The following is a 17,026-nucleotide window of genomic DNA, read 5'->3' as shown; positions in this document are numbered from 1 at the left end:
CAAGGCAATCAAGCAAACAAGGCTAAACATTGACTGACGTCTGGACTGCTCAGCCGTGATTATGCCGCAGCTTCAAGAGTCTGATTTTGCTTGAGCTGAAGCCAGGGCGCTTGCACCTGACTGGTGACTCACGACTCGATCTTGACGGTTTGATTTGCTGCTGATGATGTCGGTCGCCTCCGCGGGGCGTGGCCAAACTTGAAGTCAGCGAGCGCAGTCACGTGCTCGGGCCGCGCGTCGCGCACCGACCATGCTCTGGCAGAGCTACCACGGAGCTCGCATGAGCGTCAACTCCCATCCCTGGGCTCCATCCGAGCTCTCGAAGACACTCCTGAGTCGTGCCTCTGCTGCCCACCATCTCACGTGCTCTATACATCGCTCAGAATCGGGCCAAAGGATCTTCCTGGCCTCAACAAAACGATCCATCTCGCGCGAAGCCAAAAAGTCGGTTCCATCAGGCCAAAGCTCGAATCAATCTGACTCTTGACTCTCGCGCTGCTCCCTCCCGCGAGGTCGACCAGACACATTGAAAGCTACACCGGGATCTGATACGGCAACATGGCAGGTGTTGGACAGACCTGGTCGTCGCAACCATATGTGGACCATATCAGTGCTCCGCCTCAAGGGCACGCGGCAGACGCATTCGAGGATGCCAGACAGAGGACGCAGTGAGTAAGCGTGTGTAAAGGCAGAGACGAGGAGCGAAGGGGCGGATTGTGTGGAAGGAGTCACATAAGCGACCTACCAAGCGTATACATATCCACTGACTCAAATCGTCGGCCTGCTGCATCACGCTTAGACAACCCATCGTGACCGGTACATCCATCCTCGGCATCAAGTGGTCAGGAGGAGTGATGCTCGCATCGGACACTTTAGCTTCTTACGGCTCCCTCGCTAGGTTCATGGATATTCGTAGACTGGTAGAGGTCAAGGAGAGCAAGGCCGTCATTGGCGCTAGCGGCGACATGGCGGACTTCCAGTATATTCTGCACGAGATTGAAAAGACTGGGTGAGTCGAGGTCAGCTCGACCAGCGTCCTCACGTCTTTGACTGGTCCAGCTTTCACTTGCTCCGCGTTGCCACAGACTTCGTGAATCGACAGCAGGAGACTCGCACAACCTGACTCCCTCGCAGCTCTACGCTTGGCTCACGAGGTTGATGTATGCTCGTCGAAGCAAGATCGACCCGCTTTGGAACAGTCTGGTGGTGGGAGGACTGGAACCGAGCACTGGCGCTCCTTTCCTCGGATACGTCGACCTTCTCGGTGTGACATACACAGCCAGCACCATTGCTACTGGATTTGGTGCGCATCTGGCACAACCTCTACTCAGGAAGGCTGTGGAAGGAAGAGAGTCTACCTTGGATGAGGCTGAAGCCAGGAGCATCTTGGAGAGCTGCATGAAGGTCCTTTGTGAGTGACCTGAGCCCGAAGACGCACTCAATCTGCACGTGTGTTGCATTGTCCTAACTCTCACCTCCTTTGGATCTCGCGGGCAGTCTATCGTGATGCCAGATCTCTCAACCGCGTAAGTGTCAGACTCAAATGATTCAAGTTCTGTTCATCTCAAACGTCGTTTCGTCTTCGCTTACCTCTCCACCCCAACACTTCACTCACAGTTTCAAATTGCCACAGTGACCAAGCAAGGTGTACACATCGGAGAACCCAAGAGTGTAGAGACGGACTGGAGCTTTGCCGAAGGCCTTAGAGGCTACGGTCCCCAAACTCAGTGATTGCGCGCTCTAAAGAAGCACTATGCGCTCATGATATGATTTGACATCGTACGCAAACAGTCCGAAGCGAAGACACTTGCCCAGCGAACCTGATGAGTCGGCGTGATTGCTCAGGCTCGGATCAGAGCAATAGCCAGCCTTAAGAGGGGTCAGCTCATTCGATTGATTGCATGAAAGAGACCAGTGTGGGAGTTCAGGTACATTGTGATAAGGTGATATGGATCCGAGGCGTGAAGGAAAGAGGTAAAAGAAGATAGTTGGATATGGAGATATTTTGGGGGGCGTGTCTGTAGATCTATGATGCGGTCGCTTGATCGGAGTCGAGGCGTCGCGGCAGTATGTATGTACGGACAGTCACAGTGGTGCGCGGTGTAGATGAAGCAGGTGTGGCTTTGGCGCACTGAAGCGATCAGACTCGTGGAGCGGTAGAGTCGGAGGATCGTCTGACGTTGGCTTGTGCTCCAAGCCCTGATTCTTCGGAGGAGTGAGGAGCAGCTCGAGGGCCTGTTCCAGCGACATTGCCGTACGCATAGCCGCTTTCGCCGACTTCTTCCTTGCCAGTATGATCGGTTCTGTCCTTGATGGGTCTCCTCTTGCTCGGCAGCAAAGCGGAAAAGAAATCCCACAGAGTGACAAAGAAGAGGAAGATGATCGGCAGACCAGTAATGACGAGGACGACAAAGCCTACAATGACTCTGGGAATCGTTTGCACATTTGCTTCTTCCGTCAACGCGATGCAAGCTGCCCACGTCAACATTCGCAAAAGCGTAGTGATGACGTAGAACCAGTCCGATTTTTTGTCCCTCCCTGGTCTCAAGATGAGCAACAGAATGAGGAAGATGAGCTCCCAGGCTAGCAGTCCAGCTGCTTGCCGAAGGCCGTGACCTTGAGCAAAAACGATGAAGCAAGCTCGCACCACGGACCACAGCACAAAGGCAAAGGCGAACCAATAGAACTTTGGTCGGTAAGGATGAGCTGTGTGGCCCCAACGTTTAGCGATCAAGGTGCCCTTTTCTGGTGGTTCGCCCTTGGCAAAGTAGAGGTCGTCGGCGCTGCCACGTCTCGCGTACTTGATCATTGGCACCAAGAAGACTGCGCCGACGATTAGGAAGAGCCCAAACACCAGACCAGCGACCAGGTGAGGTGGCCACGAGCTTCCGTAGTTCCATTGGTAGAATGAAAAGATGGTGAGAATGGGAAAGACGATGAGAAAGTATCGCGAGAGCATGGAGAGCGTCACGACGCCCAAGAACTCCCTGGGCCTGGTGATCCTGTGAGACCAATGCGAGACCGCGCCTTTGCCGTTGCGGTTCGTGAGGATCCTGGCAACCAGCGCGACGATGTACAGCACGATCAACGCGCCGATCAGAATAGCCAAGAGGATAGCAGCCGACACGAGCACAGTGAGGTACGCGTTGCCAGGCGCCACGTTTTGACGCTCCGCAAAACGACCCAAATCTCCGCTGGTGGTGTTGCCACCGACGACCTGCAGTTGCACGCTGTTTGAGTTGGTGACTGGAAATCCGTTTGGACCTGTGTTGGGCGCATATTGATCCCGCTTCATCAAGCCGGATCCCGCTTCGACAAGCCTTTGTCCAAGAATCTCGACGTGTGAGCTGATTGGTTTCAATGTCAACGCGTCATCTAGCCTGCGTCGCAGTCCGATGCCGCCCAAGATTGACCGTCCGAGCCCACCGCCATCGCTGCCGCCGGACTGAGGAGTGCTGCCGCTGAAAGGATTGTACTTTCTGCCGACCTGGGCAGTCAACGCTGCTCCAAATGTTCCCGAGCTGTAATCCCCGTATCGCTGCCTCGTCTTTGTGATGGATTGCTGCAGCGATGGGATGTTGACCAGACCAATGGCCCACGCAAAGTTGGAGCCGTACTTGAGAAAGACGATGGGATAATTGAGCGAGAGCAACGAAGTGACTGCAGGGTGTTGGATGACCATCATCACATCCACTATTCTCCATTGCGCAGCGCCAACGCTCTGAGCCATTGCGGTGTGAAGCAAGCAGCTAAAGAGCGCTAGAAGTGCGAATCCGACAGTCGCCCACAGAACGGCAGGCTGACGTGCAGTATGACCGTTGGAGAGCGTCGCCTGAACGCAGCCTACAACAGAGTTTCTGTTCGTGTCCGTCAGCTCCAGCGTGGCCACTGCCTCGAGATCCGGAATGGTATATGCGATCGTCGGAATGTCCAAGTTGAATTGATTGGGTATGGGGAATACTCCGCCTCCGCTGAATTGATATTGGGGCAAGGGACACAAAAACGATCCTCCCAAATCGCAGAGATTGAGGTTGGCATTGAATACACCCAGTCCGTATGCATTCACCGTCAAGGCGATGCTGACATTCAAGTCGTCCTGCGTGGACGCAGCTGCGATGCTAAACTCGAGCGTGCGATTGTCGGGAAAGAAGGAAAGCTGCAGATCGGTTACGAGAATGGCGATCGGATCGCTGCAGTACGCAACGGATGATGTGTCTGCACAGCGCGTGAAGCGGCAAAATGAGGCAGCGGTGAGTATCGGACGCCCGCCGAAGTTCTAGGTGCGTGCTAAGGAAAAGAAGCAATCGCCGTAGCACCGCGCTGATCACTCACAAAGCTCTCGCGCTCCTCCAATTCCCTTGGCGTCTACAACGCTCGTCGCTGCACCCACAAGGATGGCCAATGAGGCCGCGCTCCTCAACCAGCCTCCTCGGCGCCTTCTCCTGGAAGTCCGAGAAGGGGATCGAATGGTCTCTTGACGACTGGCATCATTTTCCCCTGCTCTCCTCAGCTCCTCATCAAAACTTGTGCAGCTCCGTGAAGAATCGACTTGGTTTTTCGAACCCATGGAACACTCTCCCCGAGCGGCCTCCCCCATACTGATAGCTGGCCAGGACAGCAAGGAAGCTGACAATCGCATGATGCTGAGCTGCTCTTCCGCTCACAAGAGCCAAGGCGATGGAGTCCAAAGCAGTGCCGGGGAAGACAACGCTTCTTGAAAGTGTGATGGAATGTCGAAGCACGAAGAAAGAATAGATAGGCTCGAGGTGTAGACGATCGCGATGCCATCGAGTAATCAACATTCTGAACTCTAGCAGCTAGGCCAGCTCGCCAACGATCGCGGAATCTTACTTGAGGAACCCGCATTTGGGTCCCTTTGGGCCGCGCTGCCTTCGTGAAGCAGACGGCTTGATCGGCTCTCACTGCTTTGTGAGCTGCAAGCCATCCAACGTGCTGCCGCCTCGCTTTTCCCCTTTGACCTACAGTAAAAGCTGATTTGAGCCGGTGCAAGTTTCCAACACGGATCACTCACGAGTACGACTGCAACTCCTGCGCTTCTGAAGCAGCTGTACCGGCAGCCGTGTGGATGTGCATCTCCGATGACGCATCGACGCTTGGCCCAACAGAAATGATGACACACTCTGACTGAAGGTGAGTGTCCTGACGCCTGCCGGCACCGTCAACTTTCAACTCGCTCTCGATTAATATCCCTCGATTCATGCAAGTTCATGCATCTGTACATGTACGCACATGCTATGCATGCATGTCACTTCGACCTGTCCGTCATCAAGCGCTAAACCATCCAGCAGTGGCTGTGTGGCTGCATCTTGCTCCACCTTGCCTCGCTTCTAGGGGGGAGTTTGATTCCTAGTCACCGAGGAGCCAAGAGCGAGCCACGAGTGCTGCTGCGTGGTGCGATTGCCGACGCAACAAAAGTCACGCCACGAAGAGAAGAGCGCAACGGACCGAGCCCGCGCTCCTCTGAGCGTCAGTGGCTTTTGTTGATCCACATTTGCAAAATCTCAGGGGGGTCCCCTCCATCAAATCCCACCCAGGTCTCGCCAAGTTTCTTCATTATGTTTGACTTGGCCAAAGCGGGAGATCTTTTGTCTGGCAAATCAATTGCTCGCGCGATACATTTTTGTTTAGGTGGCGGAAAAAGCGCGTATCAAACGACCGCGTTTCAGGGTCCGCGATGTTTAGAGCCCTGCAGCAGAGCTAGCTGAGCTCATCTGCGCTAATTCGTGCAGCCTTTCGATTCGGCGGGCACATCAAAGGAGGAGAGGCAGTCTTTGAGTGTTTGACCCTACTTCGTTCCCTCGTGCGTACAGACCCGTGACCGTCATCTCTGCACGATGTGAACTTGTTGCAATAATCATCCTCTCCCCTGGTTCTGCAGCGGGAAGCGAGGATAGGCTGGCGAGGTGGAGGTTGAGTCATAAGCAGCCCCCCGAACTTGCGTCTCGTGCTTATCTCGACGATTTTGCCTCGGCACACGCTGACATGGGCGGCGCACAGTAGATCGCAAAGCAGCACGCGCGAGATTGACATTGCTCCATCGATGTTACTAGGACAGACACCCATGCTCTCCAAATAACAACGCTATTTTTGGAACTCGAGTGGTGGTCTTGTCTCAGAAAGGCAGTCCCGGATCACCGATTGTCCGTGCTAGCTCGATGGCGGAAGCGCACGACCCAAATGGTCATAGCGTGGAGGACACGTCGGACCATCTTGCGTGTTGCATCGCAGCGCTTAGATAGCTGTGCAGTAGTGCCTTGTTGATGTCCCCGCACCAGCCGTGTTCAGACTTGCCTCAGAAGGTCGCCTCAACAAGCTGTCACACGTCGCGCGGCTGCGTCGCAATCGTGAACGTATTCATCGGTCATTCACTTTGGTCTTCTGCAACATGACGAGGGAATTCTGAGGGTTGGTAAGCGCGGTGTACGCAGCAAGTCAAGAACGGCATGAAAATGTACAATTAGCAGCTCGCTCGCGTCGCGCGGCCAAACCTCGCGCGACGACAGACGGACCGGGTGGTCACTTCCGCTTGTCGGTGTTTCAATCACGAATTGGGGCTCCGCCATCGGTGGGGGTTGCCAAGCTCTTTCTCTGTTTGTCACTACTAGGCAGACGATGCGTAGCACTTCTAGTCGTGGTGGAGACCACGCCTGTATCACACATTCTCATTCGCAACGAAAGGGGGCTAAGGATGATAATCTATTTGATGAGATGTAATAATATGTGTGGCAATGGAGCAGTTTGATAGTGGCGCGAGTATGTGTGAGAGAAGGGAAGATGGCTGGACGGAAGGCTACAAATATTTACATTGCCGATGCCATGGCGAGCGCGACAGCCGCGATTGTGGCAAGGAGCTGCCATTTGGCAAAGGCCTGGCTCGAGACTGAGGCTGTGGAAGCGTCCGTCTGATTGTCGTACTGCAAGTTTGTCGCTTGGTCCGAAACAACAGTCTGGATGACTGTGAGCACGGCTACTCTGCCATCCTGAGCATTGCCGCCAGGTGGAGCGACATCTGGGTGGTTGATACCTTCGGTAGTATCGTTGAGAAGCACGCCAGCAGGGATGTACTCGACAGTTGCGCGGTAGTAATTGCCTCCCCACGTGGTTCCGTTGGACCGCGTGGCATTGCCAACTATGATGGACGACTGTGTGAGGTTCATTGTCCTAGAAGACGTTCGGTAGGACCCAAATTACTCACCGATCTCATCTCGACCGAGATTGTAACCATTTGCGACAATGTCGTGCTGCGTGCTCAACGGGCCTTCGAGAGATGCGCCCAAGAAGTAAGCTCCGCTGTTCGCCTCCCTGCCATCTTGTCTCCACCACCTAAAATGATTGCCACCCTGAATAGTCTCTCTACAAGTGCCAATATACGCATCGCCATAATTCCACCTCATCACTCCATTGTCTCCATTGCCTGTACCTTGCGTCTTGTTGCCACCTCCATCACCCAAATTTGCATTCTGCTGTGTCCCGTTCGCTTGTCCCAAGCACGAGACGCCAAAGTTGATCGATCTGGAAAGCGGATGCAATAATTGCGCTGTCAGACATGGTATGCCAAGGAACAAAAGACGATGTCTGAAGAGCTCCTCACGTTGCCCAGAGTAGGAATCCTTCTACCTCCAACACCGTCTTGGATGATTTTCCAGAGATGATGATGTTCAAGGGCTCGCCTACGTCTAAATCCGGAATGATCTGTCGTGCCAGAGACAAGAGGAGGAGGAGGAGGAGGAGGTGACCGTGCTGAGCGACACGACTGGCAAAGTGGTCAGTCGCGTAAGTCTAACTCTACTCACAGTGGTCATCAATCCTCCCGTCTTGTTCAGCGGGCTGTAGTAATCCACATCGCCCCCAGGCGGCACATCCCTCCTGACGACGTTTACAGCTGAGTTGCGTGCCTGCGCTCGTCCCTCGACACACTCTGCTTGGACCTTTGTGTGCTCGGAAGGATACGCTTCCACCGTTGTGAGTGCAAGCAAGACCAGCAGGGCAAGAGAGAGGAGCGCCGTCCGTGCGGCAAAGAGCGACATTTTCGATTGACTCGATCAACAAGTCATACGTTGCGTCTTGCGGAGTACGAGAGGCTGGACAAGAGATGGGATCGATGGGGGTTTCGAAGTTGCCTCGGTCCTGGCCTGTCAAGAGGAAGCCTAGAAACCGTTGAGTTTGTCGAGGAGAGAGCTGGGCGAAATCGGACGCTAGCGATTCTCCATTCACTACTCCAAACTCCACCTTTTGCTTTCATTCGATTCACGCTTTCCATTCGATCATTTTCTCACTCAACCCAACCGACCCTCGCTCGCTCGCATAATGTTATGCCTCATTCATGCCTTCTCTTGCCTTTTCGGACCAAAGCTACGTGATGATGCAGCAGAGGGCAGCTCAGGCAGGCAATTGGCCGCCCGCCACTCCCCTCCCAAACTCCGATGCCGAGGAAAGCAACAAGCCCCCGTGACGGCAAGTCGTGCGTGCAGCTCGCGTGCAGCTGTTGTGCATTCACACAGATCCACAGCTTCGTGCTTTGCAGCCCGCCCAGCAGACTGAAGAGCAAGGGAAGCCGAGGCGACGAGACAAAAGGTCGCCGTACTTGCAGCAGAGGGGCGAGGCGGGCACGGGCACGGGCACGGGCACGGGCATGCAGCGCCCAGGAGAAAGATGGGGCCAGATCGTCCGTTTCTCAAGTCACAAGTCGCATCAGCTGCTACGCAGCCCAGACTGTAGCGTGCTGAGAAGACCACGCGACTCGGTTTGGACACGAAGAGTCGAGCTACGATCACACACCGATGAATGACTTCATCCATGGCTTTGGCCGAGCGGACAACATCGAATCACTTGAAGAAGCTTGTGCAACCTGATTCGTGTAGGTATTCAAGTCTGTCAGGGGCAGGCACTTGCCTAGCTATGTGCGGCGAGCAAGCATGCTTCGAGCAGCCCACCTGTAGAGGTAGGAAGATGCATACAGCGTAATCTCTCCGTCTACACGTGCGTATATACATTGCGACTCTGGATGAGGAGTCTTTTGAGTGTGATCGGTGGATCGCAAATACGACAGAGGACGAGGGTCAAGGCAGCGAAGCACCCCTCGACTGAGAAACACTTCATCCCACCGAGTTTGTGGCGCGCATAACCTCTTCGCTCGTCATTGCCGGTCGCACTCGTGACCTTCCCTCCCCCTTCGTCCGTCATGGTGGAGCACAATCTCCCTATGCATCTCCAGCAGAGACGTTCGAGGCTTCATGACAGACAAGACAACGAGATCGCGACTGCGCTGCTCCGTCATCGACAAAACACTAAAGTCGATGCGATAGAAAGCTTCTCATCCTTGATTGGAGCCAAGGATAACAAGGTCAACGCACTGTATTGATCCAGTCTGGGAAGTATCGACCATTTTCACGCAATGCGCATCCAACCGCGCGCAAGTAGCGTGCCCGCGCTTACTGAATGGTCTCCTATCGTGGGTCGGCGAAGCAGACTGTCATCTTCCGAGCTCCAAGAAGGCAATCCATCACACCGCCGAGAATTGCGTGACTAGTCATTGCTGTGGAGAGCTGCATTTGATGCTACACCGCTCACGTAATCGCAAGCTAGAAGTTCATCGAGGAGCTGCGCGAGCAACATCTCGCTGCCCAAAAGCTTCTCGAGCGCATTTCCCTCTATACGATGCTCTCCAACTCTTTTGCGAATTGCAAATTGGAGATGATCGTCGCCTTCTTTGGAATGGCATCCCTTCCCTGATTCGCGAGCGCATTCGCCTTGTTGACGAAATGCACAGTTTGCGTGGTAGGATTGATTTGCCAGCCTCTCTGTGAACGTTGGCAAAGACGAGAGCGACGGTTCGATTTAGCATGAAGCTGTGTCAGATTCGATGCTCCTTTATCAACCCACCTCGTTGGCGAACGAGCTGACATCGTGCATATTGTCGAAGAAGAGCAGCGTGGCTGCATCTGCGAGCGGCAAGCTGTCGTACGCCTTCTCCTCGCACGAGGCGATCTCGTGTCTGAGCGGGGCGTGCAAGGCGTCAGTATGCTGGCGCGCAAGCTACAATCCGTATCACCATGCTGCATACACACCTGATAGTGCCCATCAAGCCCTCTACAAAGAATGCGTACTCCTTCTGAGGAGCTTGTTGCCTAGCTCTCCACACTTTAGAATAGCTGCCTTCCATCAACCATCTTTCCAAATCGATGGGATGTTGAATGTACTCTGATTTGGCCACCAACTCTGGCGGAAGCGTTTCGAGCGCAGTGTGGAATGCTGCGATGGAGTTAGAAGAGAGAAGACGCAGCAGTGAGAGACCCAAAAGAGGTTCGTGAGAAGCAGAAGGCGGCAGGAGGGAGCTGCGATGGAGAGCAATTCGGTGCCGGTGATGCGCGATTCGACAGAGACGGTATGAGCGACGAGAGAGAGCATGAGCATGAGCAACAATGGTTGCGAGCCTCTGCATCATGCCCACCCACGACGCACCTGTAGTCATCCCAGAACACCCTGAGCAGCCCAATGTACCTATCGAAGCCATTCAGGTCTCCCGCTCTGATGGCAGCAAAAGCTCCAGCTTCCAAGATATCCCTCGCTATAGCCAGATCCTTCGAGTTGGCATCGGGAGTAGGACAAAGGAGATTGTGCACTGCTAATTGAGCCTTGGCATCCGCCAGCACTTTGGGACTGGGATTGGATTGAACGGCCGAGAGGACGCTGGAAAGGGACATTTTGGCGGCGTATGTGTGCACCGAGCGGGATGTCGGGCTGGACCTGGGCAGCAAATATTCACTGGATTGTGTGCAGACGAGACGTCTTGATCGGATGGGGTTTGCACGTGCACGTACGGATGTGGACGCCAACAGATTGCGAGTCTGAGTCCTTGTGAACGAAATGCAGGTCTTGCCCAAAAGATGCCAGACTCCGAATGCAACGCTGATGAGATTCTAGTGCCTTGTTCGACACCTCGTAAAACGAACAAGTCGCGTGATTCACAGCAGCGTGAGGTGTCCTCCTTGGTCGAACTGGTGCTGGAGATAGATGTGGACAGCCGGCAAAGAAAGGGAGAGAGAGTGTGTGAGAGGGTGTGTGTGAGTGATCTGCATCATGATCGAGCAGGTGTCACATCGAACAGGACGCGCGTCGTGGGGTTTGGCCGGTTGAAAGCACGTGACTTGCGCACCGACCATGCGCGAGTCGAGCGAGTCAATTGAGTCGACGCGAAAGCGCTTCTCTGCACGGCCGCGTCAGTCACCATATCCAACGCCATTCACAAATTGCGTGAATCGCATCCCTCATCCGCACCCCCCACCCCCACCTTTGTACAAGTCAGAAGCGCAACCATCCGGGATTGACACGTCTAGCACTTCAATCTTCCACGGGGACAAGAAAGGAAGCAAGACTCCTCTCCCAACAACTTGACGTCTCCGCAGACATCCGGGCACAATGTCGAGATCCTACGATCGTGCGCTGACCGTCTTCTCCCCAGATGGTGAGCTTCCAAAGGCCTTGGTCCATCTCCTCCTTGACCTGTCCCTCACGTCGCCCCCTCTCGCACTCTGCCCATCTTAGGTCATCTCTTCCAAGTAGACTATGCCGCCGAAGCCGTGCGAAAGGGAACTTGCGCCATTGGCGTGAGGGGCAAAGATGTGGTGGTGCTGGGAGTGGAGAAGAAGAGCGTGTTGCAGTTGCAGGATGCCAGGACTATCAGAAAGACGGCCATGCTGGACGATCACATTTGTCTAGCTTTTGCTGGTGAGTGATGACCGGCGTGCGCGGTTGTTTTTTGGGAGAATCTGGAAAAGCAAAAGTGCTAGCGCTGCCAAGATGGCCAACGGGGTATCGGCGGGCGAGCGCATACATGGTCCCGCTCGGCCTCGTGCTGTAGAGTGACTTGGGAAAGGGACTCGCCTCGGGCCTATCTGCAGACCGGAAGCTTCGAGGGCTGAATGACTTCCGGCTCGACTCGCTTGTGCGATCTTTCTGACGATTGCTCTCCCGCGCTCACTTCACGACCAGGTCTCACTGCCGACGCTCGCATTCTGATCGACAAGGCGCGCATCGAGTGCCAATCACACCGACTCACAGTCGAGGATCCGGTCAGCGTGGACTACATCACGAGGCACATTGCAGGCATTCAGCAAGTCAGCAGCCTTCCCATCTGTCCTTTCCCAAAGCTCTAGCTGACGGTTTCTCTTCCTCCTCCTCCGCACCATCTCGCAGAGGTACACTCAATCCGGCGGAGTACGTCCATTTGGTTTATCTACGATTCTGATCGGCTTTGATCCGAACGAAGCTGTTCCTCGACTGTACATGACCGAACCCAGCGGTATGTACAGCGCGTGGAAAGCCGTGGCTATCGGTAGGAGCAGCAAGACTGTGCGTGAATTCTTGGAAAAGAATTGGGCAGAAGATCTGGACAAGGAGGCTACGATCAAGCTGGCCGTCAAGAGCTTGCTAGAGGTTGTGCAGACTGGCGCCAAGAGTGAGTGGTCATGCACACCCGGAGTCTGGCTGCTCTTCCCATTCCATCGCTCACTTTGGCACGCTACACAGACATCGAAATTGCCATCATGGAAGGATTTGGAAAGGTCAGAGTGAGTTTATGATATCAGCTTTGGAGCTCCCGCCGATCGATCGTTGATCTAGCTCACGGTGCTGTCCACCTCGCCTCTTCTTTTCATTCCGCGCCCACAGAACCTCGAGCTATCAGAGGTGGAAGCGGTCGTGACGCAGATTGAAGCGGAGAAGGAAGCGGATGCAGAGAGGCGTCGCACGAGGTTGGCAGCTACCGCCGGAGCTCAGGCTTCTCTTGGTGCAGGTGCAGGTGCGGGTTCTGGCAGCTCATAGAAGAGCGTCAGGCATACAAAGACCTGCGCGCACACACAGAGGCAATACATGACACGGCACGTGAATGAAAGTTTGACCGCTCGAGCTTCCGTTCTACGGCCCCGAGTGAGACGACTTTTCTGATGCTCGATGTTTGTCTCGAGCGAGTCGTCATTGGGACGGCGATGTGCACCCCTCGCGATGCGCTGGGGAGAGGCGCGAGCAAGTCTGACGATTCACCTCGGAAAAGACGTCCTTGGTAGGTGTGGTGGGACTTGCGCTCAGGGGATCCTCTTCCCTTCGTGTGCCCGTCGTTCCCACACGAAGGGGCTTGGTCGAGCAGCTAGATGCACTCGGTAGGGCGCTTTGTTTTGCGAATGATCAGCTCCAACGTCTCCATTCGCGACTGATCGAATGCGTGGTTTGGGAGTGTGCGACTTGCGTCTCCTGACGGATGATCAGCGATTCGTCAGTCGTGAGTCACGAGTACGACGTGCACTGCGCGGTCTCGCTTGATTGTATTACCAGGAGTGTGGCTGGAGCATTTAGATCGACACACCATGCAATTTTCCTCCAGAGCTTCGGCAACGCATCTCGTGCGGTGCGACACCTTTCTCCTGCCACAAAAGCTTCTTCCGACTTTGAAGGATGAACACGTGGGGAGGCGTGAATGCTCTCGGATCAGATCACAATCACGATCGTGAAGTCATTGCTCCGTCCAGGTCGCGAGTGGGCATTTCCATGCAGCGACAAATCATTGCGCGGCGCAGAGAGGCCCGTTTGTGAGGAGGTTGTTGGCACCTTTACCGTTACGTGCTGCTGCTGTTGCGGCATGCGGAACCGCGATGCAGCAGCAAGTTAAGCAGAGCAGAGCAGCGCAGCGTAGAAAGCAAGCGAGCAGAAAGGAGAGCGCACAGCACAGCGTTATGGGGAGCAGTCACGAGTGTCAGTCGTGAGCGTGCAGGGCGTGAGAACTGTGTTTTCGGCTAGGTAGGTGCCGTCACAGCACATGCGTATAGCCGCATGTCGTAACTGCGCGTCTGGGTGCACCGTGAGTAGATCTGCCGGCATAGCAGCAGGCCGGCCTGCTGACCGACCAGACCCCGGGCTTTTGAAGGAAAAGGAGGAGCAAGACGACTCTGTCGAGTGGTGCGTGTGTTTGGCCAACGATGCGACCAGACAGCAAGTCACAGTCATGAGTGTAGTGAGTCGACATTTTTCATCCTCCCTGCTGCTCGTGCGCACCACGATCACCTGCGACGGCCACGCACATCCAGCTGGGGATTCGTCTGCTCAATAAACAACATGATAGCTTCATCGAAAAGGAGCCAGCTTTACGGGGCGTGTCTGCTCGCAGCCATCAGCCTGCTAGCAGGACGCGCATCCAGCGAGTCTCCTGCTCCCTCTTACTTCCTCGACGAAGCTCTGATCAAGAGGGATTCCATCCCGGGTCTGCGCGCACCGTCACCGCACGTCGATCTCAGACCACCTCGGCATGCCAGGCACGGTTCTTGGGAGAATGCGGTCAAGAGGAGTCAGCAGAGAGCAGAGAGGAGGAGGAGAGTGGGGGCTGCTTCGAGGGACAGACCGTCGAGCAGCGATGTCAACATGAACGACAAGGTTCAGGAACTTGGGCATCTTGGAGAGTGAGTCGAGCGCTGCACATTTGAGCCGTGCGCTATTCAGAATCAGCTAGGAGCGTGCGATTGGCATTGAGCGCCTTGGCCTGCGCAATGGTCGCTCCCACAGCGCAAGGGCACGCCAATCGAGTCTTATATGGCAAGCTTACGTTCCATCGTGCCTTTCTGCGCGCGACAGTGCATACAACGCACCCGTAAACATGTCGAATCCGGCTCAACTGGTATTTGTGGAGCTGGACACTGGCTCTGCAGATTTATGGGTCGTCTCATCGTCGTGCAACAACCAACAGTGTCAAGCGCAAGATCTGTTCAAGTTTGACGAAACGGCTAGCGGGACTTATCGTCAACTTGCAGTAGGATCCAGCGTCAATGTCAACACAACTTCGGGCAGCACAAGTACTGCATCCAATGGTACTCTGTCCAATGGCGAGCAGCGTGCAGCGCGAGCAGAAAGCGAAGATGCTCCGACTGGAGACCGCGACGATGAGGGCTCCGAAAGTGTGCAACGCCGCGCGCCTAACCGGCGTCCTGGTCTTGGCTTGTTGCGCATGTTTGCCGCCGCTCCAAGTAGCAGCGGCAACGCTGTGCCCTTCTCAATCACTTACGATTCCACCGAGACGGCGACGGGCGTGCTGGGAGTGGAGAACATCACGCTGGCCAACCTGGGCGTTTCTCAGCAGATATTCGGTCTGGTGAACAGCACCAACATTACGCTGCAAGAGCAGGGAATCTCTGGAGTGCTGGGATTGGGATTCACTAGGAGCAGCGCGATAGCTAGGAGCTTGTTCAATGTGACGGAGCAAGTGCAAGGAAAGAGCACGCCGTTGATGACTTCCTTGATCACCTCCTCCGACGTGTCATACCCGCTCTTTTCGCTAGCTCTCAATCAGAGCGGGGGTCGCTTGACCGTAGGCGCCATCGATACTGCCTACTTGCCCGACAAGCAAGCAAGGCTCGATGTGGCTTGGTACGATGTGGTGCCTTTCCCATCCGGAAACAGAGCCGCGCCAGAAACGTCCCTTCCCAACCAAGAAGCTCGAGTACTCGGATCGTACGCGTACTGGGCCCTGCGGCTCACAGGTGCCGGGGTCAATGGCACGAGCGTAGATATTAGTCCGACGTACAGTCAGGTAGGAACGGACCCCATCGCTCTGATCGATTCGGGCACGCTGGGCATCGTTGGGCCGTTCGATGCGGTCGGCAGACTCTTTGACCAGATATTTGGGGCTAGATACGTCGGCGATGGTCGATGGATCGTCCCGTGCGATACGACTGTCCGCATGCACTTTAGCTTTGGCCCTCAGCGGAACTTCACACTGCTACCTAGCGACTACCGTGAGTGGAATGCCGAGCCAACGACGTCGTATGTCGTCGATGCTGACGAGAGTGGAACACTTGGTAGTGATTGGACCGGCTGTTGGCAATCCGTACCTTTGCTTGGCTTGGCCAGCTGCCGTTCCTGCTTCACCGGATGGTGTAGACTGGATCCTCGGTCAAGCCTTTATGCGAGCGCAATACTCTAGTGAGTCAGCGGCAAGCGCGTTACCATGATCGCACTGCGCATTGACGTAGTGATGGGGCCGTGCCACGCAGTCTTTTCGCTAGGCATCGAGGGGACAGAGCCACCAAAGATTGGGTTTTACCCTTTCCGGGCCTCACCCTCTGCTGAGAGCTCCTCGCTCTACGCGCCAGAGCCCACAGCCTCCCTCTCCTCTTTTCTCTCAAGCATCGCAACTCCCATAGCGACCACCTTGCCAAACTCTATCGTCCCACTCCTCGCACCCACCTCCACCGCCTCCTACATCTTCCTCAACGCTACCCAGACCCCTTCGTTGGGTCTCTTGCCGACCTTGGGAGCGGGATCGAGAAGCTACTCGGCTTTGATATCCCAAGTCACGGGAAACGAGGTGCCGGTCATTGCGAACGATAGTAGGCAGGTCATTCCTGCCCCTCCTAATCCCGCCGCTACAGGCAAAAAGGATGGCGCAAGCAGATCGGCCAAATTGGACTTGCAGCTGCAGCTGCTTTGTGTTGCGGTGGTGCTGATGACTAGCACCGTGCTGCTACTGCTAGACTGAGCCCGGCGCACCTCACATGTACACAGCAAGCATTCAAGCACACGCATCACAAGCCTCTAGCGCGACTCCGACGTTGTATTGTTCTGCCTTTCCCCCGCTTCCGCCGCATCCTCTTCCAGTCTCACGCTCGCTCATGGACACTAGCACTCGCTATCTTTTAGCGGGGCAAGGAGACCGCAAAGAAAGCACCGCATTCTTTGTTTCCCGCCTTGCCACTTCAATCCTGTAGAATCAATCCCGCAATACCCATTCATCTGCTTCGCGTATTTCGCAAGTCTGGAGCTTGATGCGGGATGAGGGAGTCGAATATATGCACCTTGTAGGTCACCTGCGGGAGTCCAAGCGGAGTCGGATGTCTCGAACCGGGGCCCCTTCATTTGGCTTTGGTGCAATTGAGGGTGCTTGCTGGAGCATCAGGTGCGATGTTGCCATTTTGGGGGGTAACGTGGTTTGGGGCACTTGCACCAACTTTTTCGAAATCCCGTA

The 17,026-nt window shown here is 55.1% G+C and overlaps 6 protein-coding genes across 6 annotated transcripts; 3 read left to right on the top strand and 3 right to left on the bottom strand.

Annotated features, from left to right (window-relative positions):
- The first annotated feature begins 300 nt into the window (after positions 1-300).
- Positions 301-1,902, top strand: IE81DRAFT_319103 (proteasome endopeptidase complex, beta subunit). The gene is made up of 5 exons (XM_025512622.1): positions 301-668; positions 800-1,009; positions 1,086-1,411; positions 1,498-1,526; positions 1,618-1,902. The coding sequence occupies exons 1-5, from the start codon at positions 559-561 to the stop codon at positions 1,729-1,731; spliced, it is 789 nt and encodes a 262-aa protein (XP_025373387.1). The 5' UTR covers positions 301-558; the 3' UTR covers positions 1,732-1,902.
- Positions 1,903-2,140: 238 nt separating this feature from the next.
- On the bottom strand, positions 2,141-4,213 carry IE81DRAFT_284188 (TRP-domain-containing protein; the record flags this gene model as incomplete). The annotated part of the gene is made up of 2 exons (XM_025511581.1): positions 2,141-3,320; positions 3,414-4,213. Coding segments are annotated over 2 exons (1,980 nt in total), but the record flags the coding sequence as incomplete, so codon positions are not given.
- Positions 4,214-6,665: 2,452 nt separating this feature from the next.
- Positions 6,666-8,280, bottom strand: IE81DRAFT_319101 (hypothetical protein). Its single transcript, XM_025512621.1, has 4 exons — positions 7,815-8,280; positions 7,613-7,713; positions 7,217-7,533; positions 6,666-7,150 (listed from the first exon to the last, which is right to left on the bottom strand). Exons 1-4 carry the CDS (start codon positions 8,046-8,048, stop codon positions 6,822-6,824), a joined length of 981 nt encoding a protein of 326 aa, XP_025373385.1. The 5' UTR covers positions 8,049-8,280; the 3' UTR covers positions 6,666-6,821.
- A 1,391-nt stretch (positions 8,281-9,671) lies between these two features.
- Positions 9,672-11,080, bottom strand: IE81DRAFT_350895 (hypothetical protein; the record flags this gene model as incomplete). The annotated part of the gene is made up of 4 exons (XM_025516619.1): positions 10,483-11,080; positions 10,089-10,355; positions 9,904-10,015; positions 9,672-9,821 (listed from the first exon to the last, which is right to left on the bottom strand). Exons 1-4 carry the CDS (start codon positions 10,722-10,724, stop codon positions 9,672-9,674), a joined length of 771 nt encoding a protein of 256 aa, XP_025373384.1. The 5' UTR covers positions 10,725-11,080.
- A 170-nt stretch (positions 11,081-11,250) lies between these two features.
- IE81DRAFT_319099 (putative PRE6-20S proteasome subunit) lies at positions 11,251-13,109 on the top strand. Its single transcript, XM_025512620.1, has 6 exons — positions 11,251-11,485; positions 11,566-11,748; positions 12,013-12,137; positions 12,217-12,478; positions 12,550-12,590; positions 12,691-13,109. Exons 1-6 carry the CDS (start codon positions 11,440-11,442, stop codon positions 12,841-12,843), a joined length of 810 nt encoding a protein of 269 aa, XP_025373383.1. The 5' UTR covers positions 11,251-11,439; the 3' UTR covers positions 12,844-13,109.
- Positions 13,110-13,992: 883 nt separating this feature from the next.
- On the top strand, positions 13,993-16,852 carry IE81DRAFT_296063 (acid protease). The gene is made up of 4 exons (XM_025512128.1): positions 13,993-14,468; positions 14,641-15,797; positions 15,865-15,984; positions 16,056-16,852. Exons 1-4 carry the CDS (start codon positions 14,128-14,130, stop codon positions 16,538-16,540), a joined length of 2,103 nt encoding a protein of 700 aa, XP_025373382.1. The 5' UTR covers positions 13,993-14,127; the 3' UTR covers positions 16,541-16,852.
- The last annotated feature ends 174 nt before the right edge of the window (positions 16,853-17,026 follow it).

This window comes from Ceraceosorus guamensis (genome assembly GCF_003144195.1).
Source record: "Ceraceosorus guamensis strain MCA 4658 unplaced genomic scaffold IE81scaffold_1, whole genome shotgun sequence".
Classification (NCBI taxonomy): Eukaryota; Fungi; Basidiomycota; class Exobasidiomycetes; order Ceraceosorales; family Ceraceosoraceae; genus Ceraceosorus; species Ceraceosorus guamensis.
The sequence above is the reverse complement of the archived record's forward strand: the minus strand, read 5'-3'. Positions and strand labels throughout refer to the sequence as shown.

Bases quoted from the DNA above. Each gene is read 5' to 3' on its own strand.
- IE81DRAFT_319103 (XM_025512622.1), top strand. From the start codon at position 559: ATGGCAGGTGTTGGACAGACCTGGTCGTCGCAACCATATGTGGACCAT. The intron at 669-799 runs GTGAGTAAGCGT...CATCACGCTTAG, and splicing joins GATGCCAGACAGAGGACGCA to ACAACCCATCGTGACCGGTA. The intron at 1,010-1,085 runs GTGAGTCGAGGT...GCGTTGCCACAG, and splicing joins CACGAGATTGAAAAGACTGG to ACTTCGTGAATCGACAGCAG.
- IE81DRAFT_319101 (XM_025512621.1), bottom strand. From the start codon at position 8,048: ATGTCGCTCTTTGCCGCACGGACGGCGCTCCTCTCTCTTGCCCTGCTG. The intron at 7,534-7,612 runs GTGAGGAGCTCT...TCCGCTTTCCAG, and splicing joins GGATTCCTACTCTGGGCAAC to ATCGATCAACTTTGGCGTCT. The intron at 7,151-7,216 runs GTGAGTAATTTG...CGTCCATCATAG, and splicing joins TCTCGGTCGAGATGAGATCG to TTGGCAATGCCACGCGGTCC.
- IE81DRAFT_319099 (XM_025512620.1), top strand. From the start codon at position 11,440: ATGTCGAGATCCTACGATCGTGCGCTGACCGTCTTCTCCCCAGATG. The intron at 11,749-12,012 runs GTGAGTGATGAC...CTTCACGACCAG, and splicing joins CATTTGTCTAGCTTTTGCTG to GTCTCACTGCCGACGCTCGC. The intron at 12,479-12,549 runs GTGAGTGGTCAT...CACGCTACACAG, and splicing joins TGTGCAGACTGGCGCCAAGA to ACATCGAAATTGCCATCATG.
- IE81DRAFT_296063 (XM_025512128.1), top strand. From the start codon at position 14,128: ATGATAGCTTCATCGAAAAGGAGCCAGCTTTACGGGGCGTGTCTGCTC. The intron at 14,469-14,640 runs GTGAGTCGAGCG...TGCGCGCGACAG, and splicing joins GAACTTGGGCATCTTGGAGA to TGCATACAACGCACCCGTAA. The intron at 15,985-16,055 runs GTGAGTCAGCGG...CGTGCCACGCAG, and splicing joins TATGCGAGCGCAATACTCTA to TCTTTTCGCTAGGCATCGAG.